The 26,121-nt window shown below is 53.8% G+C and overlaps 1 protein-coding gene across 1 annotated transcript in view; it reads left to right on the top strand.

Moving 5' to 3' along the window:
• The first annotated feature begins 2,920 nt into the window (after positions 1-2,920).
• Positions 2,921-26,121, top strand: part of SLC2A1 (solute carrier family 2 member 1) — a 28,192-nt gene continuing 4,991 nt past the window's right edge. Inside the window, exons 1-4 of the mRNA XM_061122200.1 lie at positions 2,921-3,141; positions 14,687-14,782; positions 25,403-25,563; positions 25,730-25,970. Of these exons, the coding sequence (XP_060978183.1) occupies positions 3,124-3,141; positions 14,687-14,782; positions 25,403-25,563; positions 25,730-25,970 (516 nt within the window). The 5' untranslated portion in view covers positions 2,921-3,123. The remainder of the gene's footprint in view (positions 3,142-14,686; positions 14,783-25,402; positions 25,564-25,729; positions 25,971-26,121) is intronic.

The following is a 26,121-nucleotide window of genomic DNA, read 5'->3' on the forward strand; positions in this document are numbered from 1 at the left end:
GTGAAGGCAAAGCTGTTTTTCTAGCTACTCTGCTCTGTCTTCAAGTTCCACCCTGACCATAGCAAGGCAGTTTGCTTGAATTTCTGACATCACAAATTGTGTGTGTGTGTGTTAGTCACTCAGTCGTGTCCAACTCTTTGCGACCCCATGAACTGTAGCCTGCCAGGCTTCTCTCTCATGGAATTCTCCAGGCAAGAATACTGGAGGGGATTGCCATTTCTTCTCCAGAACTTCCCAACCCAGGGGTCGAACCCTGGTCTCCTGCCTCACAGGCAGATTCTTTACCCTTAAGCTACAAGGAAGTCATAAGTTATTTGGATAAACTTTTGTACATAATCCGTTTTTCCTCTGGCCAACTCAGGAGGGGATTGTCACGCCCATTTTACAGATGTATGTCTTGAGGCTCAGAAGAGAGAAGGGATTTATTTGTTCGGTGATGTTTGGCAGTAAACAGCAGAACTGGGACTCAGGAAACCGAATCCAGGGCTCCACCACCAGGCGTGTGGTCAAGAGATTCTTTCTTCCCTTCAGCAGTTACTCTCTGTCTGTCTCCTGTCTCTGCAGGTGATCTTCCCCTTGCCCAAAATGACCTTCCCTCTGACCCACCTGATGAACTCATATTTAGCCTGCTAAACCCTGCTCAGCCTGCCTTCTCCCTATCCTGAAGCTCTCTCTACTCCCTCTCCTTCCTTTGTGGTACAAGATCTGCTCCAATACACATTCTTAACCATGCATACCCAACTCAGTATTGTTGCTGTGCACCTCCCCTCTTCATTCTCTCCAGTCTGGGGAATCCATAAGGTTAGCAACAGGCTTGGTTCCCTCTGTCCCTGGGGAAGCAGCCAGCACAGACAGGGCTGGCCTGGAGAAGGAAAGAGAGTCTGATAGTGAGGGTACCCCCGTGAGCTAGGTGGGTCATAGCCACAGCTGGGAAGAGGTAGACACAGTAGACTGAATGTATTCGGCAACAGGGATCAATGGAGAGACTTGGAGCAGGGAAGTGGCAAAACCCAAAAGGTACTTCAGGGAATACTTGTGTTGGCAAGAAATAGGCGGACTAGCTGCTCATGTGTTCATTCATTTCTGCCTTCTTCCTTCACCTCTGTGTCTCAGCTATAGAAGCCATCCTCAAGGTGCTCAGTCTGGAAGAAGACAGAAAGCACAGCAGCACACTAAGAAACACCGAAAGGTAAAAGGGAGAACCAGTCCCTTGTGGAGGACTCGGCACGCCTCCTGGAAGGGGCCCCATTCTAGAGGTACTTGGTGCCATCAGAAGCACTTCGGCCTGATGAGGTAGGGGTGAAGGGAGTCAGGCAGAGGAAACAATCTGAGCAAAGGTAGAGATGTGGCAAGTGCAAGTGTGAGGGGTGAGGCTAAGCCTGTGAACTAATGCCCTGAAGGCCTTGCTAGCCAGGCTGGACCTTGCTGCCTCTATGGCAACATGGGACATGCAAACAGAAGAATGAGGGTCAGCACTAGAGGACGAGGGCTAGAGGTGCCGGAGGCCCTGCAGACAGCAGAAGAGAAAGAGGATGAGGTGGGACAGAAAGGTGAAATCGACAGGACTTAGGGGCTTGGGCACCAGATGCAGAGAGAGGTGGCCCCAAGCTTTCCAGGCTGCGCAACTGGGAGACCTTAGAAATAGGAGCCATGGGCAGAGGTGCACCGAGAAGGGGGCTGCCTTCCCTTCCAGGGCTTCTTGCCCAGCCAGGGAACCCCGTCTCTTGGCCAGCACTGGACCCACAGTCCAGACAGAGGACTCCAGGGGTCATGCCCAGGCTCCTCCTTTCCAACAGAAAATAGCCCCTCCTGACCCCTTCCATAGAGAAAGGGACCCTCAGGTTAACCTCAGGATTTTGTCCAGACCTTTGTCCAGACCTTTGGACTAGGGGTCTTTCCCTTCACTGTGTCTCAAGTAAGACATGAGTCCAGAAGAAGAAATAAGGTGAAATCAAATGAAATAAGGTGAAAAAATACCATTACCACTAAAGGGGGCCTTACATGCAAGTCAACATGTGCTAAGTACTCCATGGGCTGATCTGGACATTGTATCTCTCATGAAGCACCTGAAGTTGGTGGTGGTGTTCATTCCCGGTTAACCAGAAGAAAGCAGAGCCTCATCGGCTAGCACCTTGCCTAGGATCATACCAGGGCTGGTCTACAGCGGAGCTGGTTCAAACCCAAGTTCTCTTATGTTCTTACCATTCATATTTTTCACACTTACCTGTCACCATAGAGTCACAGGTACTCTCAGGAGTAGAGAAAAGCTTCACAGAGGAGGTGATATTAAAGTCCTAAGAAGAGGTGGGCATAGATTTTCAGGCAGAGGGCCCAGCCTGTGCTAAAGGCAGCCTTGGTTTACAAACAGGAATGTGGGGTTGGAGAGGGGAAGGGAGAAAATCACGGAGCGAGACCTCTCGTAGTCTAACAAACACTTAAATACCACTTACCACGTAACAGAGGCTGCTCTAAACACTTTTCAAATATTAACTCAATCTTCATAACAAACCTATGAGGTGGTACAATCATTACAGCTAGTTTCCCGAAGTTATCCCTTGGCGGAGTGAGGACCCCAGTCCTCACTCTCATGCGCGACTGTGTGCGGCTCCTCGTTTTGAATCACAGCCGGTACGAGCTCCTCCATTTTGCTACTGGCCGCTGAAGCCCAGAGAGGTGCGCACACTTGCAGAGAGTCACACAGCCAGAGAATTCTCAGGACTCAGGGAGAGGTGAAGATCCGCAGCCAGAACAAGGCACCCAGCGGGCGCGCTCCCTCCCCACCCCCCTCACTCGCCTGGACCGCGACCGCGGCCCCTTCCCCGCGGAGCCCCGCCCCGGACGTGCCCCAGTTCCCGCCCCTCAGGCTCTGCCCACCCCTCCGCCCCGCCCCCCAGCTTCGCTAGCCAATGGCTGGGGTCCTATAAAGGCGACAGTCGGAGTGCTCAAAGGTAACCAAAGCGAGAATTCAGACAGTGGGCCGTAGGTCTCAGCAACTAGCTCGCTAGGCAGAGGGAGGCCAAGCGAGTCGCAGACGGAGTCTCGAGACCGAAGCCGGAGCGGGATCCACAGAGCGCAGCCCGCCCGCACACCCGGTGCAGCGACAGTCTCCGGCGCAGCGCGGCCATGGAGCCCACCAGCAAGGTGAGTCCGCGCGCCCGCGGGCCCTCCCTGCCGGGAACAAAGGCGCGGACCCCCGCTGATCGCTCCGCCGGCCTGGGCCTCTCCCCCGGCCGGGAGCGCAGCGCCCTGCCGGGCCGGGAGACAGTGACAGGGATGGGCTCGGGATCTGGCGGGCGCGAGGGCGCCGCGTGCGTAGGTGGCGCCCGCACTGAGTAATTGGCTTCCTTCCGGGGAGCGGCGCGGTCCACGCGGCCCGGCGGGGCCCGGGGACTCAGGGCCCGGGCGCTGCACGTCGCTCACGATCCTCCCCGGCTGAGGCCCCGCGCCCGCTCCTCCAGGGGCGGGGGAGGGTCCGAGCGCGGCACCCATTGGCTGAGCCGGCCGAGCCCCCAGCCGGGCCCCGGCCCTTGCGCGCGGAGGAGGAGGGACCCGCCCCCGCTCGGCAGGCTGGGAACCGCTGCTCTCATTTCCCCGGCGCAACACTGGGCGCGCGGCCTTGTGTTGGGCGTTTTCCGCCGCCCCGCGCCGTCCCCTCGCCAGCCCTCTGGGGCTCCGAGGTGGAGGGCACTCTGTTAAGGCCCGGCTTCAACCCCAGGATGTCTGGCTGCCCGGCTGAAGCGAAAAGCCCGCATACGAGGCCCTTCTTTCCGCGTAGGGCAGGCCCCAGAGCGTTAGCCAAGTGGGGTGATGTGCTCCGAGGTGGCACGTTTCCCTGTTCAGGCGGGGCTGATGAGGGCCGCGCGGAGAGCGTATCCCGGGGGCCGCCGACGCGATCCCGAAGGTGGGGGCAGGGGTTCGGGAAGGGGCCCCGGGCTTGAGTGGAGTCGAAGGAGCGCGCGCCAGGGAGCTGCGGGACGCGGGACTCTGAATAGATGAGGACTCTTCCCGCGGGACCAAACTGCCTCGATACGATCTCTTTTTTGCCCCCTGTCCTACAGGGGATCTTTGTGACTTTCCCAGAACGACTCCTTTCCAACAAGTATTTACTGGGCCCCACCTTTTGTGTAGGGCCTTATTTCTTTTCCTCCCTCCCTTCTTCCCCCTTCTATAGAATATGTCAAGTCACTTTTTTTTCTTTGAAACTCGGCAGGGAAGGCGCGAGGGTGTACGTTTTTTCACCTGGTATGTGTTAGTACTGAATTGCGCACTACCCTTCCTATGGGCGAAGGAGGTGTCCGGTGGAACTGAGCAAGGTTTTGGCTGGGCAGAGAGAGGTGCGTGACAGTGTGGCCAGGCTGTAGCCTCAGCGGGAAAAGGCTCCTTTGTGCCTGAGGAATCCAGACGACTTGCTTCACCAGCCCACCCTGGCCGAAGGGAGACCCTGAGCCCAGAACACATTTCCCGACAGCCGTTATGCTGGGGTATAACAAAATACAAATAAAATGAGAAGCTCTTTTAGCTAATGGTAAGAACTTAGCACTGCAAAGTTTAAATACTTGCTTGCTCTGTTAGCTTAGGGCTCTAGCAGGTCACTTAACCTCCCTGGGCTTCAGTTTCACTGTCTGTAAGAGAAGGATAACTTTTTCACTCCTTCAAGGGAAAGAAATGTCTGTTCTGCATATGATGCAGGACCTGGGTGTTTATTTCTTGAGTGAATAAGTCAATATTCTGAGTAGAGAAAAAAGTGGAAGAGAAATTCAACAGCCGCTTAATAGTTTACTAGGCTCTGGGCGCAAATGCTTTTCAATATCACTGACCCTCCATATGGTTCAGGAAGGGAGCTCAGAGAAGTAACTTTCCTGAAGTCACACATCTAGTAAGTGGCTGAACTGGATTTGAACTCAAGCTAATTAGAAAGGGCTTTCAGTCTACACTGTCCCTTTTCACCATGAGCCTTTCTTGAATTTTGAATAGAGGGGAGAGAGTTTGCCTGACTTCCAGGGTTGCCCATGTGTCAGCCAGTTCTAAATGCTGTAGCAGATGGGTGTTCTTCATGCAGTACCCTCCAAACTCTTGATTACCTGCTCCATCAATAAATAATTTTGGAGTGCCTCCTTCCCAGTGGTTTGTCTGCATTTATTCTTGCCTGGGAAATCCCATGGACAGAGGAGCTTGGAGGGCTATAGACTGTGGGGTCACAAAGAGTCTGACGCGACTGAGCATGCACACATAAATTCACATATGTGTACAGCTATAATAATTGATTATATGCGCACATAAAGTAGAAATTTCAAAAGGCAAATACAGATAGCAGTTATAGTAAAAAAAAAAAAAAATTCATTTTTTTTGCTAAACCTCCTACAGACCATCCTGTATACATTCTAGAAAAAAGCCCTTCCCTTTGGATCTGCACCCAGTCCTTTTGTGCAGGAGGTTAAACTGAGGCCTGGAGAGGCTATATCACTTGCCCAAGGTCTTAAAACCAGGGGTGTCTGATTCTGAAGTTCCCTTTGCTATGTTCCTCCTTATCTCCTTGGAACTGGGAACTGACTCTCTGACTTCCCCGCACTTTGTGGTGCTTCTCTGCGGCTCGCTGTGATGTTTACCTGAGTGAAAAGTAGGGAGGAGACAAGTTGAAGACCCTCTTGTTCCAGCCGGGAGTTCCCTCACACTCCCTATAGGGCAGCAGACAAGGGTGAGCCCTGCTCCCAGATGTCTTACCCAGCGCTTTGTGAAGACCCCTCAACTAGTCCTTCCTGGCACCCTAATCACACCCCAGGATCTCTGCCGACTCCACCCTCCATACAAAGGAGAAATGAGAAATCTGCGGGGTTCCTCAACCCTTCAGAGGTACAAAGAGCATAGGCTTTTGAAGTCCTGCATTTGTGGTTTTGAATTCCAGCTTTAGCTCAGTTACCGAGTCCACAGAATGATGTCATTTTCATCATTAGAGTGTCTGCAAGAACTCAGAAATACATGTGTCTGTCTGTCCCCATGGATGCTCCATAAATATCCCTTGCTTCTCTGGACTCCTGTGATACATTGCACTTACCTGGGCCCTAGGTAACCTGGGGTTACCTAGGTTGCAGCCTCTGTCCAGAAGTCTGGCATTCTGGCAACGGGAGCCTTTGGGGAGTCCCAGCACACCAGGCCTGTATCACTTGGTCAGGCAAATCCTTAAAGTTCCAACAGGCCAGTTCTTCTCCACTTAGGGTTTGTCAGGAAGCTGGTTTGCAGAGCAGAACATGGGTGAGAGTGCCAGGCCCCGAGATGGGTCCGCTGATGGGGCTGCCCTGCCTTCACCTGAGGGTGATACAAGTCATGATGACATCACAGTTCAATGGAAAATGACTTTTCCAAGGTCATAAACTAGCCTCCCACCAAAAAACACACTGCCAGCCTTTCTGGGATGGCCCAAGAAGATAAAAGAAAGTCCCCAGCAGGAACCTTCCACTGCATGGCCCAACCCTCTGTTTGACAGATGGTAACTGAGGCCAGAGAAGGAAAGCTTAACCAAGATACAGCTGTCCAAAAATTGGAGATGTTCTTCGCTATTTTTTTTTTTAATACTAACTCTTCTACACCCCTCTTTTCTGTGTCACCCTTCGTTCACCCCAAATGAGCAGGAATTTTCAGACTCCAGGACTTTCCAAGCTCTTTCTGGGTACAGTCTAATAGTCGGGTTAGATATAATTTGACAACTAAAAGCCTTCTGTGAATGGAAACAAGACATCCTCACAAAACTATGACCTTGGGGCAGTGACTCTCCTCAGCCTTGGTTTTCTTCCCCATAAAATGGAGGTTCATTCCCCATGGTGCTTGTGGTGAGACTGGTCCAGTGCCCTAAACCAGTGTGGTGGCTATTTTAAATGGAAGGACCCTTTGCACATCCAGTTTGGGTGTGCAGACATTGTAAACATCTCCATGATGATCCTTGTCCCATGCTGAGCCGTTCCGGGACCAACCCTAAGTGGCCTGGAGCTGGGTCATCCCCAAATCCCCCCATAATCAGCTTGTGACTTCAAGGAGCTCAGCTTTACCCAGCACCTCCTGATCACAGGATGTTAGGGCCTAGAGCTCTGCTCCAACTCCAAGGATACAGTTATCCAGTTCTCCCCCAACCCCCAACCCACCCCACCCTAGCTGGCAGAGCTGGGGAGGCCTAGGACAAAGGAAAACTGTGCAGTATTGGCTTGAGACCTGCAACCTCACCCTTCTCCCACCTCACTCCTGGGCAGAGAGGTAAAAAAGTCACTCAGCATCCCCAGGATAGTGGAGACTGAGAAGGCTCCTGGTTGGACTTCTGGGCTCAGAGAGGCTGTGTCTAGGCCTGGCCACTGCAACAAACCTCCAGCTGTTACCCACCTCTTCCATGGGAAGGGTGGAGTGGAGCCTAAGGCTCTGCTGTCCAACCTCCAGGCCAGGGAGGCAGTAGGTAATGCATAAACATTGGGGTTTTGCAGTAACTGAGCAGGGCTCCCAGACTTTGAACTCTGGTAGACTGAGGACAGTTGACCCTTTCTAAGACTTTAGCACCAACACTTTGCTGGCTTTTGCTTCCCCAGGGCCTTGGCACCGTGGAAGGGGAGAGAGCTCTTGCCAGACCCCAGCTTAGACAACCTTTGGCTACTGAGGCCTCTGCTGGACAGGACATCTGCCCAAATCACCTAGTCCAGAGGTCACTGGGGAGTGAGGAGGAAAGGGCTCCACTGGAAACAGCTCTACCATTTCACCCCAGGCCAGCCATGCCTCCTGTTAGAGCTTTTTTCCCCAGCTGTACCTGGCTCAGTGGTAAAGAATCTGCCTGCCAATACAGGACTCATGGATTCAATCCCTGGGTCAGGAAGATCCCCTGGAGAAGGATATGGCAACCCACTGCCATATTCTTGCCTGGGAAATCCTGTGGACAGAGGAGCCTGGTGGGCTACAGTCCGTGGGGTCTCAAAGAGTTGGACACAGCTTGGTAACTAAACAACAACAGAAATAACACCTACCTCTCTAGGTCAGGTTGCAGGGTTTTTTTTAAGTTACAGAAGTAATGGAGCCAAGTGTAGAGAAGCATGCAAAGTAAGAGTGAACATCTCCTCCCAGTTGTAGTCATTGGGTATTTACCCCTCACAGACCTCTTTTTGTGCATGTGTATATATGTGCCTATAAATGGAATTTAGTGTAATTGGATCACACTTTCTACATAGTTCTCTGCAGCCCTGTGCATTCCATCCTGTCCACCCACCAATACCTATGGTGTTTTTCTCTGCACATATAAGCACTTGCTGTGATACAAAGTCATTATCTCCTCCTTCCTTACACACAGTATACATTCTATACATTGTTTACTACTTTTCTTTCTTCCCTGGCACTCTTTTCATATCAAGTACATATAGGTGTGTTTTATTCTTTCCAACAGCTGCATAATATTCCATTACAAGATGACCTGCCTGATTAAGAATTAAGTGATTGTCCCCATCACTTTCTTTCTTCATACCGCTCACCACCTGATATATTTTAGGTATTTATGTTCTACCTTCCCACTCCACCCACTGCTGCCAACCCCCAACTAAAATATCAAGTTCCAAGAAGCAGGGATTCAGTGTAGTTTGTTGCTGAATCTCCATTGACCAGAACAGGGTTGGGGACCTGCACTCCACTACTGTCTTTCCTTAGTAATACAACTCCTTATTCTTAGGAAGCCTCTTTTATGGAGAACAAGAGATCTTAGGGGAAGGAACTTTTTCAAGGTCACACAAGTTGGGGAGCTGGGACTTAACCTTGTCAGCTGAGAGTGTTGGGGTTGCATATTCCCATTGTCTTATTAAATTAATCTTTTCACAGTCAAGTAGGGCACACCTCCCCACTGAACAGGTCCCTCTCTGGGGTGTTGGCTTTTCCACATGCTCAGGTGCTGACTCAAGGAGTCAGTTGTTTGCATTTAACATCAGTTTGAAAGATGATTTGGTTTTGCCTGGAAGGCTTTGAAAAGTCCTGTGCAGCTATCACATGTTGGGTTTGCACATAGCCAGAGCACCTGGGGCTTAAAGTAGAGACTGGCAAATTTTTTCTGTAATGGGCCAAATAGTAAGTCAATATTGTCAGCTCTGTGGGCCGCATGGTCTGCTGTTGTAACACAAAGGGAACCATAAACGATACAGTCTTCACAAACAAGTGTGGCTGTGTTACAATCAGATGCTATTAACGGTAACTGAAATCTGAACTTATTTTTTTTTTTGGTTGTGCCGTGTGGCCGGCACAATCTTAGTTCTCCAACCAGGGATTGAACCCCAGGTGCCCAGCAGTGAAAGTGCTGAGTCCTAACCACAGAACCACCAGAGAACTCCCCTGAAATTTGAATTTAATTATAATTTTCATGTAGCGCAAACTTTTGGTCTTCTCTCCCCGCCCCACACCCCCAGCCACTTAAAAACGTAAAGCCCATTCTTAGCTGGCAGGCTGGATTTGACCATGACCACGGGCCATAGTTGACTAACCTGGGCTTAGAGCAAAATCAACCCAAGTGGCCAAGAGGTTTTTGAGTGTGGGTCTGGGCTGTCCTGGCTCAGACGGGGCAAGGCACAGCAAGTTGCTGGGATGGAATGTGACCTACATAGGAAGCAAGCACCAGGTAGAAACCTTGTTTCCTTCGGGCACCAGTACCCGGAAGCAGAGGGAGGACGTGAGCAGGAAGGATTTGGCAGCAGAGACCCCTCGAAATGAAGCTTCGCAGCAGCCAAAGGCCTTCTGGCTATCCGCTTTTGCCTCTCTGAGCCTCCCATGCTCTCCTCCATGAAGTGAGAGCAATCTCTCCCCCAGAGCCTGGTGGTGGTGGTTAAATCAGGATGTGGAAGCAGCCCTGGCACGCTGCCCGGGGCCTGGCTGGTGCTGCCGGCGCTGATAAAAGCAGCAGCTCCCTCCTCTCCTCTTTGCTTTAAAGATTGATGAGCACCTTCTTGCCTCTAGGGCCACCGCGGGGTGCAGGAGTGGCTCAGCCATGCAGAAGTCCTGACATCCCTGGAGGGTTTGAAGAAAAGGGCTTGGAGAGGAGTAAATAAATGCCTCAGGTCACCTGAAGGTCATGCTTCCCAGGGTTATCACACTTCTTGAAAAGACCTGGAAGGCTGGAAGTGTTCAAAGAGTAAAATGTCTGTCCAGGAATCCAAAGAACTCAAGTCCCAGGAGTGGCTTCTGTTTGCCAAGTATCCTGGCCCCTACCTTCTGACCTTAGGCTCCCCATCTATCACAGGAGAGCATGATAGCAATTCTGCAATTTCTTGGGCTTCTTTCTGTATTGACCAGAATTTTGTTCAAATGGAATCTTAGAAATGTACACAAAATCAATTAAAAAGGAGCTGTAATGGATCCAATAAGCCCCTGCCCCACCCCCCTTAGAACTGGGGGCCATGCAGGCCTTGTTCCCTGGTCAATGCACCCCAGGGCCATGTGGGAGCTATGGGAGGAGGAAGGGATATGAGTGACCTGTGGCTCATCGCGGCCCTGGGACCCTCCTCACAGACCCTCCTCCCACAGGGAGTGACCTACCTCAGTGGCGTGGCCACATGCCCTGCCTTTGCTAGTACTGACCAGGAGAGCCCAGGGCTGGAGTGTGTGCCAGGGAAAGGCCCGGCCCACAGGCTCAGGTCAAAGGCCATGCGTGAATTGCGGCAAGTTACGTGACCTGGCCAGGCCCCCCGGCATCTCCGTGTGTGGGAGGAGAGGTCCCAAAGCTGGCAGGCACCTCACGGGTGGCTTCCTGGGAGAGGGAGAGCTCTCAGTGGCCCTCAGGACCCCCAGAATTGGGGTGGGGGTGGTGAGGGATGGGGGCATGAGAGCCGCCTCTGTGCAGGGCCCTGAGCCCAGACATTTGCCTGGGGCACCCCTCAGAGAATCAGGGTTTGAACTCAGAGGCCTTTACCTCCCTGTGGGGTGGGGGTGGAGGCTGGAGAGTTACTGTTAAGCTTTTTCCAGCCCTCAGAGCTGATGTTCCAGTCCTCATCAGGGGTTTGCTACATGACCAAGTTGAAATATGTTAGGATGAATGCTGTGCTGGGGGAATAGATACTCACAGAGCCAGTTTTGCCCAAAACACTAGTTTCAAAAGTGACCGGTTACCTTTGTACAAACAGTCAGCACTGCGTCCTACTCTGGGCACTCAAGGTCCCGTTCTTCAGGAGTTCCCAGTGTGGTGGGGGAACAGCAGTTGGGGGAACAGCAGTTGGGTATTCCCGACTACTTGGAGCAGAAGCTGGAGACTGTAGAGGACACAGCAAGGGCAAAGGTCTGGAATGGCAAGGGGTATTCTAGAAGGTAGTCCCATTCTGCAGAGGTGGTCATAGGTGGCCGGGGCTCTCAGATTCTGGGCTCTCCGTTGCTCCTTCACCTCTATAAAAGGCTTCCATGAGAAAGCCATGATCTGTGGAGCTTGGAACCCTTCTCATCAACTAGTCCAGCAGCTTGGCACCTAAATAAATACACGTTGAATGAATGGATTGTATCGCTGCCTTTCAGTTCCAGCCACGGGGCTGGTGGAGGCAGATGGCTTCCCCATCCCTCCCTGATTCAGCAGACACCTGTCAAGTGAACTCTGCTGGCTCCATGATGGGCATTGACCCAGAACTTGACAGCAGGCCTTTAGGGAAGGCACTCTTACCCCATTTCCCATGTGAGGAAACTGAGACCCAGAGTCAAAGCCACCACGAAGACCAATTTCAAGGTGAAGGGAAACAGCACTCTGCCCTTCAGCCTGGGTCTCCTGGTTCCTAGTCCAGTAGTGATCACGCTGGGTGTGGTGGGTGCAGCAGAGGCAGAGATGGGTGCCGTGTGCCTACCCAGGAGCAGGGCCATGCTCCTCCCCTGCATCAAGCATCCAGCCACACTGAGTATGAATCCAACTGTGCTGGGCCCCCCATCTTCCCCTGCACATACTGTTCTGTCTGCCTGGAATGCAGTCTTGCCACTGCTTCTCCCCTTGGCAGACTCCCTGCATGTCCTTCGCGGCCCAAATCCAGTGTCACCTCCCAGGAACCCACCTTTGATTGATCATCCCAGGTGAAATGACAAGTTTGTCCCCACAGGGCTCCCGTAGTGCCCCAGATGAAGCTTGGATCACACCAGTTTCCCCCTTCCCAGTGGACCTGATGCTTTTCCTTGATGTCAGGTACAGGGCCGGGAACATGAATCACTTTTAGTAGGTTCTGCTGCAATAGCCTGCCCGGGTGGAGTGCATATAACCCCGTGGTTGGGTGGGCAGTTTTTGTAAAGCAGAGTTTGACCTTGACAGGTGGCAGGCCCCACTCCCAGAGGCACAGCTGCTCAGTGGGGCCCCCAAGACTGACTTCAGAGGCCCAGAGACCCCTGGCACATCAGAGCCAGACTGAGATAGGGCCTGTAGTAATAGTACAGATCCCCCACAGAGCCCCTCCTGCGGTGTCATTCAGGCAAGGGAGTGATTTTTACCAGATCCGCATATCATCTGTATCATTTTTCACTTATGTTTGTTTAAATTGCTGTGTTCTAAATAATATGAAACCACAAGACTTGTAAAAAATATTTTTGAATAGGTGATACATTCATGTGATACGAAGTGACAAAATGTACAAAAGGATGGAAAATGAAAATGTTTCCTTCTACCCTGCCTCTGCCACCCAGATCCCCAAGGTACACTGCTACCTTTCTTGTACATTCCTTTAAATAAATAGGTATGTATATTCTCCCCCACCCCCAGCCTTTTTTTCCTCCACGCAAAAGGTAGCATACAACACACTGTTCTGAAGCCTTGCTTCGTACTTAATTATAACAAGAGGAATAGGCCAAATCGCTACCTAAAGAGCTTTCTTTTTTAGGTACCCTATTATATAGCTATGCCACATTTCTTCGAATCATAGGTTTGCGTTGCTAGTTTTCTGTTTATTCTTGTGTGTACTAGGAAAATACATATCTTGAATACCATTAGTATCAGATGATGGCCAACCTCAAGGCCGACCCCAAGCTGACGCCTATGACTCGTGGGCAGAAAGCGCCCATGTGTGGGCGTCAACAGCCACTGTCATGCCCTCCTGTCCTCGGGATATCTTCTTCCTTAGTCCCAGTGGTCACTCTGGGAGTTGGGCTCGGCTGGGCCCCTTCCCAGAGGAGGTCTATCTGGTGCTCACCCCCCACTTGGAGCCGACAGTCCAGGGTCTGAAGACTCCCTAGGCAGTTGAGAGGAGGCTGTGGGAGTGCTAGGGTATGCTGGGCAGGGTGGGCCGTGAGGGACCGGATTGAAAAAGAGTGCAGCCTGCCAGGAGGAAAGCCCCACTGTCTAGGATGAATGACCAGAGTTTGGCCAGAAAGGGGCCATGGGAAGGGAGGACCCAGCTCCCACCCCCCACCCCCCAACAAGAAATCAGCTCTGAACTCCAGCTGGCCAAAACCTCCTTCCTCTTTCTCAGCCTCTGACGTGAGAACCTTGGCTTTTGCAATCGTTGGTCTCACGGCTTCTGGAGAATGAAAAGACCATACTAGGAACGTATCTAGTTAACACCTAAACCCAGCAATATCTGTGAGGATCTTGAAGTCAGAGCTGCTTCTGGGTTCTGGGAGGGGAAGGGAGACCGAGGCCTATAGCGAGGCCATGGCCAGGCTGAGGCTCTCCCCTCCGCAGGTACGTGTGGCTCTGGATCTGTGCCTCTACCCCTCCCCTCCAGTGCCAACTTCAGTGTGTGATGCCCCTGGTGAATACCCGTTGTTTCTTTGACGTCCCTCCCTCCTACCCCCAGGCTCCGTCCTTTCAGTCAGTTAAGAGCCTGCCTTAACTGGCTTCTTCATTTTACAAGGGAGAAAAAAAAAGTTCTCTCACTTTCTCTAGCAAGGCACCTCACTCACCCAGGCCCTCCTGCTGGCTGGCCTCCTCCCTGCCTGCCACCTTCCTGCCCTTGGCTTCCGGGAGACACAAACGCACCGCCCTTTTTCTGCCCCAGCCCTTTGCCCATTGGAAATACCTTGACCCAGGACTCTACTCACCTTGTGTCACGTTACTTTAGCAAAGCACATTCCTGGCTGGTATGTCATCTGTGTCCAAACAACCCGGGAAGCTCGTGGTCTCAGGATGGTTGTCCTGAGCTTCAGTCTGGTTCTCTGCAACCCCCTGAGTGAGTTGGAATTGGTCTCTACCTTGGTATCCGCTCTGTGACTAGACGCAAGGATTTGCAGCTAACAGGGCCCAGGAGGAGTAGGGACGGGGATCTGCCTGGTGGAATTCACAGCGCAAGGAAGTCAGTAGACTGGAATTAGAAGCCTGCATCTTCGGCTCCAAATCCAGGGTACTTCCCCCACCCATCTATGGTGCTCTTCCCACATCACTTGGCACCCCCTTGCATTGGGTTCCTGGGCCTCTTAATCAGAATCTGGGGCTACCTCAACCTCAGGATTCACCAGGGCAATGAGGTGAATGCCAGGCCATGGCTTCAGAGAGAGAGAGAAGACCCTAATTCCCCTCTCCCCAGGAATGAGTCTGGCCAGCCCCGTGTCTAGAAGTTGGCAGGGCTGGTTTGGGCACCTGAGGTCAGGAAGTGGCCAAGTTTCTCGGGAGAAAGGCTGGTGTGGTGCCAGAAGTCAGGCAAGATATCTGAACGGGAACCTGCCAGCCAAGCCCTGCCCTCTATTAACTGGGCCCCGACATGCCTGTAACAGTGTGGGTTTTTTTTTTCCTCTGCAGAAGCTGACGGGCCGCCTCATGCTGGCTGTGGGAGGGGCAGTGCTCGGCTCCCTGCAGTTTGGTTACAACACTGGAGTCATCAATGCCCCCCAGAAGGTGAGTGTTATCCCGTCCTTGGTTTCTCAACACCAGCAGGCTCTGCTGTGCACCCTCACCACACCCCGCCCACATACACACTCACCCTGCCTCCTGGATGTTGGAGACATCTCCAGCGAATATTCTGACCCTAAACGGGTTAGAGACTCATAGCTTTGGCCTTGGAATCTTAAGGCCCACAGAGTCAAGGGATCTTTATAGATCATCTCGACCAACCTCCCCCACAACACAGACATTTGTAGAACTCACAGCCATGCTCCGTGTAGTGATGCATTCACGTGGCCCTTGGGTTACAGAGGCTGCCTTGGTGATTCTCTCACTTGATGCTCACACCGCACTGTAAGGCAGGCAGGCAGGTAGCCATGCCCACTCCCACCCTGCAGGTGTGGGGAATGGCCAGAGCCCGCCCGGCATCACCAGCTAGTCAGGGATGGAGCCAGGATGCAGCATCAGTCTGCCTTGGTGGCCTCCTCTCCAGGTGGTCCCTGAACCCGTGCTCTCACCCGTCCACACGTGGCACACTCCCTTGTAAGGGAGCCCACTCTAGGCTGAAACTGCCTGTCTCCCTGCAGGCCCCAGGGCCAGGCAAAGCAAAAATGGCTTCTTTTCCTAGGAACCAGGGCAGGGTACATATCTGCTTACTCCCTTCTCCCCACAACACGCCCCAGATCTGTTCTCACTTGTTCACTTGAGTGTCTGGACAGGGAGGGACCCCAGTGAGTGCCTCCAGCCTAGCCAGCCCACTGCTTTAGGGAGGAGGGGAAAGGAAGGGAGCCGGAGAGGAGACTGTGACAAGTCCCTCCTCTATACCAGGCCTGCTGTGTATATTCATAACATTGGGCTGTGATTTCCACTTTATAGACCTGAAAACCACGGCTCAGGGCAGATGAAATGACCAGCAGGCTCAAGGTCACATAGTTAGGGGACGTGGAGTCAGAAGCCAGACTCTTTTGTTTACACAATCTCAGGCCATCTTCCTGACCAACCACCTTGTCAGTTTAAAAGTCCATACCTTCCCCGGGCAGGACAAAATGAGAATTGACAAGTCCTCTGAACATGTTCACGGTCTAGATGGGTCAGGCCAGAAAGTGAGTGTGGCTGGCTTCTGAGGATCCAGGCCTGTTTGGGGGAGTGGGGTGGTGACTAGGAGTCAGAGTGGGGCCTCCTCCAAAGAGGCAGAGAGTGGCAGCGGGGGCCACGCCCAAAGCTGGGGAGCAGGTCACCAGCAAGGCCGGGCCTGCTGAGTCACACTCAGCTGCAGTGGAAGTGATGGGGCTTTTCCATGGGCGACCTCAGGCCCATGCTTGGAACCGTCCCAAGCCTGGTTTTGCTAAGTGCTCTGAGCAGATCTGCCGAGGTGTGTGCCCTGGAGTCGGCTCCCTTTGGGAATCCTTTCAGATACAAAGTGTGTACTGTCTTAAGAGGGAGGTTGAGTTCTCCACTTGACTGCACACTGGAGTCCCCTGACACTCACCGTCTGATCTCATTGGTCTGGGATGCTGTCTGGGCATCACATTTTTAAAGCTCCCCAGCTGGTTCTCATGTACAGTCAGAGATGAGCAGTACTGGGTGAAATGATCACACTATGTCAAGAGTGATCACTTGACTGTGATCACATGGGGAGTTACACGGAGTGACAGAACTAGGACTCTGGGAGCAGGATAGAGGAGTTTTCCAGAAACAGAACAGGTTTGTCGTAAGCAGGGGCCCACAAAGATGGGAAGAAAGTGCCCAGAGGAGAGAAAGTCTCTGTGTCACTAGGGTAGAATGGGAGGAGGCAGAAGGATGGGAGGCTGACGAGGTGAGCCAGAAGCAGACCACAGAGGATCCTTGTGGTCGGCAGTTTCATATGCAGAATCTCCAGCCCCCGGCAGGGCAGGACACAGTGAGCATGGGCCCGTGGGCACCAACGCGGAGGCCGAGCTGGGGAGGGTGGCCTTCAGGGTGAGGACAATAGGATCCCATTGAAGAGGACAGAGCGGGTCAGATTTGCATTTTAGGGAAATGTTTCAGGCGTCTGGTGCAGTGGGCTGGGTCTGAGAATGTGAGACTGGAGACGAGGAAACAGTGAGAAGGCAGCTGTTGTAAGAGGGTTAGAAAAACAAACACTGAGTAGGAAGAATGGGCAGGAGCTGGTCATCGGTTCAACCTGAGGATGAGAGAGTGGGGTTTAAAACTGGCTTCTAGCTTTGACTGACGTTGGGGCTGGAGGAAGAGAAGGTAGGTGCTGTGGGACACGCAGGACCTGAGGTTTGGTGACACAGCATACAAACACTTGGACACGGGGGTCTCTTTCTTCAGAGGGTAGCCAGGGGAAGAAAGCTAACAGGTGGGTCACTGGTATCCAACGAGTGATAGAGAAGGATCTCCTGGAGAGACTGTGAATAAAACAGAGAAGTGAGGGGCAAGCCCGGGACAGCACCCCCACTGACAGTAGGTCCTGGGAAGGAGGAGGAAGAGAGCTGGCACCTCCAAGCTGGGAGACAAGACCCTCCTGAGCCAGAGAGAGAATGGAAGCGCCTGAGGATGAGGGTCCACGGTCCCTAGAGCAGTGCCCATCGGTGGGAACAGGCACTCGGATGAGGACAACTGAAGGAATGCTGTTGGGCTCCAGAGGATGACCCGGGCACAGCAGCCAGTGTGGCTGAATGTAGAAGACCCGATGGTGGCCCTGCATTGGCAAGGCTGACAGAGCGGAGTCCTGTGGGTAGAAGCCCCCTGCAGTGGGCTCAAGAGGGAGGAGGGAGGTGGGAGAGAGCAGAGACGGCCCTTCCCAGGGACTGGTGGAGAAGGAGGAAAGGAGTGGTCACCAGAGGGGTTGTGGGGCTAGGATTTTTTTCTTTTCTAATACAAAGACTTCATTTTTAAACTGATTGTCAGGAATCAGTGGAGGAGAGGGTGAAGCTGGGGTGGGGGCTGGGGGAGGGGGGTCCTTAAGGAGGCAGGTGGTGGTGGAGCAGAGGCAATGGGGTTGCACTTGGCCGGAAGGGACTAAGACACTTCTGAGGGTGCAGGTGTGGACAAACCCAGAGTGACGTCCTCCAGTTCTTGGGGCCTCCCATCTAATCAGCTACAGGTGAAAGGTGAGAATTTCAGTGGCAGACGGGCGGGACAGCGGGCAGGGAACCTGGAAGCGTAATGGGCAGCACAGAGGCCCAGTTGTAAACGTTCACGGGAGCACTTGCGGGCACCTGTCCAAAGGTCACTTGGGCAGCCAGCCTCTGGGGACCCAGGCGAGACACCTGAGTGGTGTTTCCAGGGGGCGCGTGCTCGGGCACTCTGCCTGTTTACTCTTACGCTTTACAAACAACCTCATAAGTCTGGCTGTAGATTTTCTCAACCAGGAGCAAATGTGATAAACTTAAGTGAAGAGGGGAGAGGATGACACCAGAGTGGGAGATGACAGTGGGGCTCAGAGGCGACAGTCCTGCCTGGGGAGGCACCAAAGCCATCATCCTAGGACGGCACAGTGCTTCTGCCAACATCTTCATCCCACAGGGACGGACCAGGGAGCGTTCTCAACTTGAGGCAGGGTGAGCTGTGAACACAGCAGAGACCTCCAGCCCTCAGGGGACTGCCTGACACAGGGTCAGAGCTGGGCCCTGTCCTGCCCTCCAAAACCATCCAGAGGGCGAGGGTGGGGTGGGGTGGGGAGACTCCTTGGGAACAGCGGGAGTATTAATAGTGGAGGGCTCCTTGGTGCTATGGGAACAGAGAGAAAGGAATGACTAATGCTGGGGGCAGGGCTGACGGGAGAGACAGGAAGGGCTTAGCGAAGGGGTTGGCAGCTGTGCTAGACCTTGGAGGGCACACCGGCCCCAGGGGACAGATGGGCAGGGATCGCAGGCAGGGGGACTCGCAGGCCTGTCGGAGATGCGGTGGCGTGAGGTGTCCCGCTGACGGCCCACGCCATGAGGCCGGCCACTCCTGTGTAGAAGCTCTTCTCTTAGGAAAGCTGCCACGCTGGCCAGGCTGGCCTGCTCACCAGAGGAGACCTTGCCCCACCAGAGGTGAGAATGCCAGTGCTGCTGTTCATTACCAGGAGCTCGGTCTCCCCCATAAAACAGGCCCCAGAGGGCTTCCTCCTGGAAGTGGTTAATTAATCATAACATTATCTTAAATGTTTACAAAGCACCTCCTCATAAATTATCTCCCCACAGTAGCCCCACATGGTGGGTGGGGCCAAGGTTATCTTCCCGCTCATAAAGGAGGCCTGGAGGCTGGGTTGAAGGCACCCAGGGAGTGAGAGGCTGAGCTACAGATGGCCGCCAGGCCTCCTGTCTCTCCCGGGGCGGAGGGGAGTGTAGCCACACAGAGAGCAAACAAATGAGCAAGGGCATCCTGACCACCACACTGGGTGGAGAGAACCGCCTCTCCCCTCCCCAAGTGGCTGAGCTGCCAACAGAGATGACTAAAGGCCATTGAGGAACCTTGAGTTCCTGGCCAGGGGACAGTGTCAGGCAGTCTGAGGCACCCTCAGAAACCAGACCGTTTGGGCTGGAAGGGGCCTGGCGGGCCGTTGGCTCAACGTTCCTTGTTTGCCAAAGGAGGAACTTGGTCTAGAGAGCAGGCAAGGTCTGCCCAGGACAGCCCAGCTTGGTGAGTGAAAGTACTTGCACGCAAGACGGACTTCCCAGCCCAGGCCCCAGGCAGCATCTCCTCCTGGATCCAAAGAGCTCTGGGCCCCTCTCCCCTCTGTTCATCTCCACTTACGCAGACTCTCACAGCTTACAGCTCACTGCGCCAGGTGTTGTTCCAAATGCGTTAGAAAGAGTAATTTAATTGTTACTTGCAATAACTCCATTAGGTAGACACAGTAACCCCTGTTTTATAAGAACCTGGGGAACAGAGATGTTAAGCAATTAAACCAAGAACTCCCAGCTAGTGATAGAGCTGGGATTTAAATCCAGGAAGCCTGGCTCCAGCCTGCGTTCTTGACCACCCATAGAAGAAAAAGCAGTTGCACTTACAGACGCTGAAACACTCTTACATGCCAACAACTGCTACCCAGCTGCTCCTTCCTGCTCCGACTTCAGGCCGAGTCAAGCTTAGTTACGCACAGACGTCTCATTTTCCCACACACAGCTGCACAACCTCTTACACCATCACACCCTGTCACAGCTCCATCATCTCTTAAGTCACTCAGATTCATGGCTTGTTTTTCAATTAGTGACAGTGCTTTCAACCTCTAGCCCTATGCTGGGACCCGGATGAATCAGGCCATCCCCATGTTGAAATTTAGTGTAGAGGGCGCACACAGGGCCTCACAGTTACCTGTCCTAGTTAGCTGTCCAGGGTAGCAATGGAAATGCCGACAGACTGGTGAAAACAGACAAGGGGGAGGGAGAGGGTACCTGGCCCTTGGAGCAGGGTTTTTCTCAACACCGTAGTTTGGGACCAGAGAGTTCTTTGGCATTACAGGGGCTGTCCCATGCATTGTAGGATGTTTAGCAGCATCCCTGGCCTCTACCCCTACCAGGGTGACAACCCAAAATGTCTCCGAACATCACCCCATCCCAGGGCGGAGGGGGACCAAGCTGCCCCTGTTTGGGAACCACTGCAGTAATGAGAAGGTGATTACAAAGGCTCTCCAGAGGAGGGATAGTGCCCAACAGCTTACCAGGCAGAAGGCAAAGGAGAGGCAAGGCAAAGGTGCAGAGGTGTGGGGCGCTCAGATGGCACTGCCACGTCGGGGCGTGGCCACATGGGGTGGGAAGAGACACTCATCCTGAGGGTGTGAGCTGTGAGCAGGGGAGATGAAGATCTGTTTGCAGGGGAGACCCCAGAGGCCAAGGACCGGTGAGGAGGTCAGAGCGAAGGCTTGGAGAGAAGCCAGGTCAAGACTCTTCCAGAGAAGCAACCTGGGTGGTCTGGTCATCTGCTCTGGGGGTGGGGCCTAGCTTCTAGCTCCATCTGGCTGCCTGGGCCTCTTCCCCAGGCCCCAGGGAGAGGCCCCCAGGGGAACCCAGAAGCTATCTGTCCAGCCCCATCTGGAGCATCTGTCTCTGAACTCCCAGCTGACCCTGGGGCGTGGCTGGGCCGGCTGTGGAGACATCCCCTCGGGGCTGAGGGGTGGCAGCAGCCCCAGATGTGGGGGAAAGGTGGGGAGGGAATGGGAAAGAGGGACTGAAATGGACAAGCCGGCCCTTTCTTCCTTCTAAGTGGAGCTCAAAGACTGAGTGGCTGTTTAACCCCCTCATCCTGACAGTATGTCTAAAAGAGAGAAGAAAGGTTTGAAAGAGCACTGATTTTCCCTCTCTGAATGATCTAGAAGACCAGGCCTCTCCAGGGAAGAAGTTGAGACCAGCCAGAAGTTCCAAAACATATACCCCTTCTCTTGGCAGTAGTCTGGAATTCTAGAACATGGGTTGGCAGGGGGACCAAATCCAGCCAGCAGCCTGTTTTTGTAGGACTGTGAGCTAAGAATGGTTTTTCCCCTGTTTAGAAGTTTGAAGAGAAAGGGAAGAAAAATAAGCAAGAGAAGAGGCCATATGTGGTCAGCAAACCTTAATATTTTCTATCTATCCTTTTATATGAGTTGTTTATGCCAATCCCTGATCCAAATTTTGATTTGTATGCTCCCTGCTGACAGGGGACTCACTACCTGTAACATGGGTAATCTTATCCGAAAGCTCTCCTCACTACCCCTACCCCATCCCCAGATGAAGTCTATGCCCTGGGGCCCTGCAGACCTGCTGGGTCCCTCGGCCTAGGGCTGCCAGCAAGGTCTGAAGATAGAGCTTTACTCCCCAAGGCAAACGCCTAGTGATTCAAGTTCTTTCTTATACTATACATTCGTTAGGATAATGCTTTGTTTTTCAGCAATTTAAAAATGGAAAACTCTGTCCCTAATGCTCCTCTCAAGGAGGTGGCTTCTCTCCTTGAGACAACAGTGACACGCTTACTCCAAGTGCCAGACAGTGGGTTCTGCCTCATGCCCAGAGCCTCACTACAGACACTTCCCTGACACAGAGGAAGTCAGAACATCCGCTCCAGACGGGCAGATGTGTGGTCCTTCACCCATAGTTACTACTCAGGCATGGAAGGGAGGGGGATGTCAGACATGACACAAACCTCTTCCCACCCTCACCCCTAGAAGAAGGGCTGGAATGAGGAAAAGCTTGTTACTGGAAAGGGATGGCAGCTGCCCAGGGCCATCCTGCTTCTCCATGCTGGCCCCCAATAGTATTGCCGAGTGAGACTCTGCACTCTGGCTCCAATGAGGGGATGCCTGGGCAGAGAGTCTGGCGCCAGGGCCAACCAGGACCCACCCTTCCTCCTTAGCACACAGAGGGAAAGGGCTGGGGACAGGCTGGGACGGGGAGCAGAGACGAGGAGGGCTGAGCCTGGTCCACTTGACGTCCAGGGCTTGACTGCCAAGTCTGGGAGTAATGGTGGGAATCGGAATCTGGCTTCAGTGGGTGGGAGGAGTCAGGAGCGGAATCCAGGTGAGACCTAGGACAGGTGCTGTGTGGGTAGAGAGGAGGACAGGTTAGGAGGTGAATTTTAGGGATGGGACCTGCTGAGTGACTGGATGTGGGGCAGTGGCAGGACCAAGGGTATATATCTTCCTGGCTGGTAACCAGAATGTGAGGCTGGAGCATTCAGAAGATGTACACGTGAGGCCTTGCCTCACACGTGAGCCACGGCTGAGGAGGCTGCCAGGAGCCTCAGTGTGGGTCTGTGGGATCCGGTTAAGGAAGCAGTAAGGAGGTTCTCAGACAGGAAAGAATCTGCCTGCAATGCAGGAGACCCAGGTTCGATCCCTGGGTTGGGAAAGATCCCCTGGAGAAGGAAATGGCAACCCACTCCAGTATTCTTGCTTGGAGAATTCCATGGACAGAGGAGCCTGGTGGGTTACAATCCATGAGGTTGCAAAGAGTCAAACAGGACTGAGCGACTAACCCCAAAGAGGCTCTTCTTCCCTGAGGGCCACCCAGCCATTGCTGGATGATGCTGAGGGCAGCAGCTGGGTGGGAGAAGTGACCCTAGAACTTCTCCCCCGTGTAGGGTTCTTCTGTTCTTGAGGGACCCTCTGCCTTTCCTGAGCCAAGGGTCAACTTCACCCCCCACATAGGGCATGCACCCCCGGGGGAGAGGATAGAGAGTCTACACACCACATGCGGGAAAGGAAAACCTCACTCGGCTTCTTCCCACAAATCTCAAGCACCAGGTCCAGAGGCAGGAACCCGCTAGGCAGCCTCCACTCGGCCAGGAAGTGCTGCTGGCGGGTGAAGAGGATGAACCTGGGGCAAGGTAGAGGGGGCTGGCTTCTCAGCCTCCCTCAACCCCATACAGTGGTCAAAGCAGCAAGGGGCTCAGGAGCCGAGAAAGAGGCTCACCCGGGCTCACCTGGAACAGGGTTTGGACCCTCTGACTTGTCACCACATGCGGGAGATGTAACTGGGGAGGCTCTGGCGACACCTCATAAATGCTATACATATTGACTCTTTGCACACAATTCAAATGAGCTTCATTAACTGGCTTGGCAGATTTTAAAACGCATGTGGGGAGAGTTCTGTGAGACAAGCATCTGAACCACAGAGGGTGGGGGTAAACTACAGAATGCAAAAATTAAATGCCACCTGGAGCAAACACCTCACCTTGGCCCTGCAGAGCCCCAAGGTCAGCAGTGCACTCGAGCCCTGCTTGTACGTCCAGTTGCTCACGGCAGCAGAGGGTAAGGGGTAGGAGGGCGAAAGATTTCCACGCAGACGATGGGCCCCCTGAGGGGTGAGGGTCACTTATCTGGGCAGTTCCCTTATCCAGGACAGCTTGCTCTCTGCAGAGCCTGATAAATGGAGCATTGCTGTGCCCAAGCAGTCCTCCTCTGGGATTGGTTTTGTCCCTTGAAGAACACAAGCACTTTGTGTTTGTTTGGTTGAAATCTGCTTTCTGTGCCCCTGGTAGATGTAAGGGTTTCTAGGAGGAAAGCCTAAGCCCTTTCATGGCTTCCTTCATCCTGCGTGAGCCCTGGGACAGGCCCTGGGGTGAATCCACTGGGGTCCCTACCCTCAGGGAGGACGGACTCCTGGAACCCTCTGAGCTGGATTTCAAAAGGTTTCAGCGTGGTAAGGCAGGGCAGGCCCTCGGGGAGTAACTGTGGAAGGTGGGGAAACAGTGCCTAAGCCAAAGGCAGAGACACTGTCAGGTGCCATGATTTTGACTTATGGGATGCAGGCTCCGTCAGCCTTTGTCAGTGGCCTGCACTGCCCTTGAACCAGAACTGAAACATGCATGGTGGGCTCCTCAGCTCAGTGGTGGTCCCAAGCAAGTGTGTTTCCTTAACTCCCCACAGCACTATGAAGTGAGTATTGCTAAGTCATCATTCAAGATACAATCACTTGCCCTGGAGATGAGTGGTAGAGCTGAGTCTGAACTTGGTTGAGTCCAGCTTCCCTGGACAGACAAATAGATCACTGAGTGGGCATTCCTGGGACCGTGGGGCTTGAAAAGGTTAAGGACAGTCAAAGAGCAGTGCCGACGGAGATCGTGCTGCATGAGAGACTGCATACAGCCCAGGGTACCCGAACTTGCAGTGGGGAGGGGTGCACCTGGGTTGGGCTGGTGTGGAGTTGAGCTTGAGCTGCAGGTGGTGAGGGCAGCAGGGGCATGCAGGTTTGTGACTTGCTGAAGCCGGGAATACTCAGATTATGTGAGCACGAGTATGTTTATATGTGTGTGAGTGTGTGATGGCATGGGTACACAGGAAGTTGTTTCTAGGTATGCTGGGCCTGTGCCAGCTACACATGTGGCTGGGTGGGTCTGGCCCGTCCTGAGGCAGTGGGCACGTATCTGCATCACCTGAGAGCAGAGAGTGTGTGCAGGCAGAACCGATGCTGTCCGCCTGCCACATTCCCGGGCCTGAGCGGCCAGGCCCTCCCCTTGGTGGGGGCAGGGCTAGCGGGCAGGCCTGTTCTAGGACAGGTGTCTCCAGTTCCTGGAACTACTTCCTTGTCTGCAGCTTTTCCCCGAACCTCCTAGCTGGGCAACTGGGAGAGAGGACGAGGCCATGGGTCCTTCAGGGGGGATCTCCCAGGCCAGGCGGGAGGGCCTGGGCCTGGAGGATAGAAAGTGGCAGCTTGGTCTCACGAGCATCTGGGTGCAAGATGTTCACAGCAGACCCTGAGTGCAAAGTGAGCGAGCTTCTCCCTTCCTCCCAGGGCCTCTGTTTAGCTGTATTTCCTCCCCAGGAAGCGGGGTTGGGGACAGAGCCAGAGTGGCCAGTGGCCTTAGGCACCTTGAAGGAAAAGGGGGCATGCAGGCGGAAGAGGTGTCTCTGAGCCCCTCTGCACTGCCTGAACTCCCAGTGCTGGTCACTTGCCATCATCCCCAGAAAGTCCTGTTGAGCACTGGAAACCACAGGGCCCTGGAACCTGCACCTGGGGGAGGTGTGAGAGCTCGCACCACTCTCCCTCGCAGATAGAGTCCAGCCCCTTGTTTCTCACAAGGAGGTGAGGGTCGGGGGGCACTGAAGCCCACCGAAGGGGAAGGGCCTGGGGCTGGGGCCCTGGGCCCCTTCCAGCATCCCGGGGTAAAATGGTCCTCTTTGAGGAGGAGTGAGAGAGAAGAGGACGATTGGTCCCGGCCTCACCCACCAGGCTGTTGCTTCTCCTGCAGGTGATTGAAGAGTTCTACAACCAGACGTGGATCCAGCGCTATGGGGACCCCATCCCACCCACCACGCTGACCACACTCTGGTCCCTGTCTGTGGCCATCTTCTCGGTGGGAGGCATGATTGGTTCCTTCTCCGTGGGCCTTTTTGTTAACCGTTTTGGCCGGTGAGCAGAAGGGGTTCTGGCCCTGCCCAGGGAGTCAGGGGGTGAGGGGGCCTTCTCTGCCTGTCCTAGGGCATTATCTATGACCCAGCCCCTGGGGTTTCCAAGGGTCTCCAGGGACCTGCCTGACCTGTGACCTCCTCCACTCCTCACCTGCCCCCCCACCCAGGCGGAATTCAATGCTGATGATGAACCTCCTGGCCTTCGTGTCCGCTGTACTCATGGGCTTCTCAAAACTGGGCAAGTCCTTTGAGATGCTGATCCTGGGTCGCTTCATCATTGGTGTGTACTGCGGCCTGACCACTGGCTTTGTGCCCATGTACGTGGGGGAGGTGTCCCCCACGGAGCTTCGAGGGGCCCTGGGCACACTACACCAGCTGGGCATCGTCGTCGGCATTCTCATCGCCCAGGTAAGCACCCACCCATGGCTCCATCCCTTGGGTGTGTGTCCAGATTCGACTCCTCGCCCAGCCTTCCACAGCCCTGGAGAGGACAGCCTCGTGGCCACATCCGAGGCACAGGTCCCAGGAACACACCACGTTCATCATCCTCCCCGCTTCC

The sequence above is a fragment of the Dama dama genome, chromosome 20, assembly GCF_033118175.1.
Source record: "Dama dama isolate Ldn47 chromosome 20, ASM3311817v1, whole genome shotgun sequence".
NCBI lineage: Eukaryota > Metazoa > Chordata > Mammalia > Artiodactyla > Cervidae > Dama > Dama dama.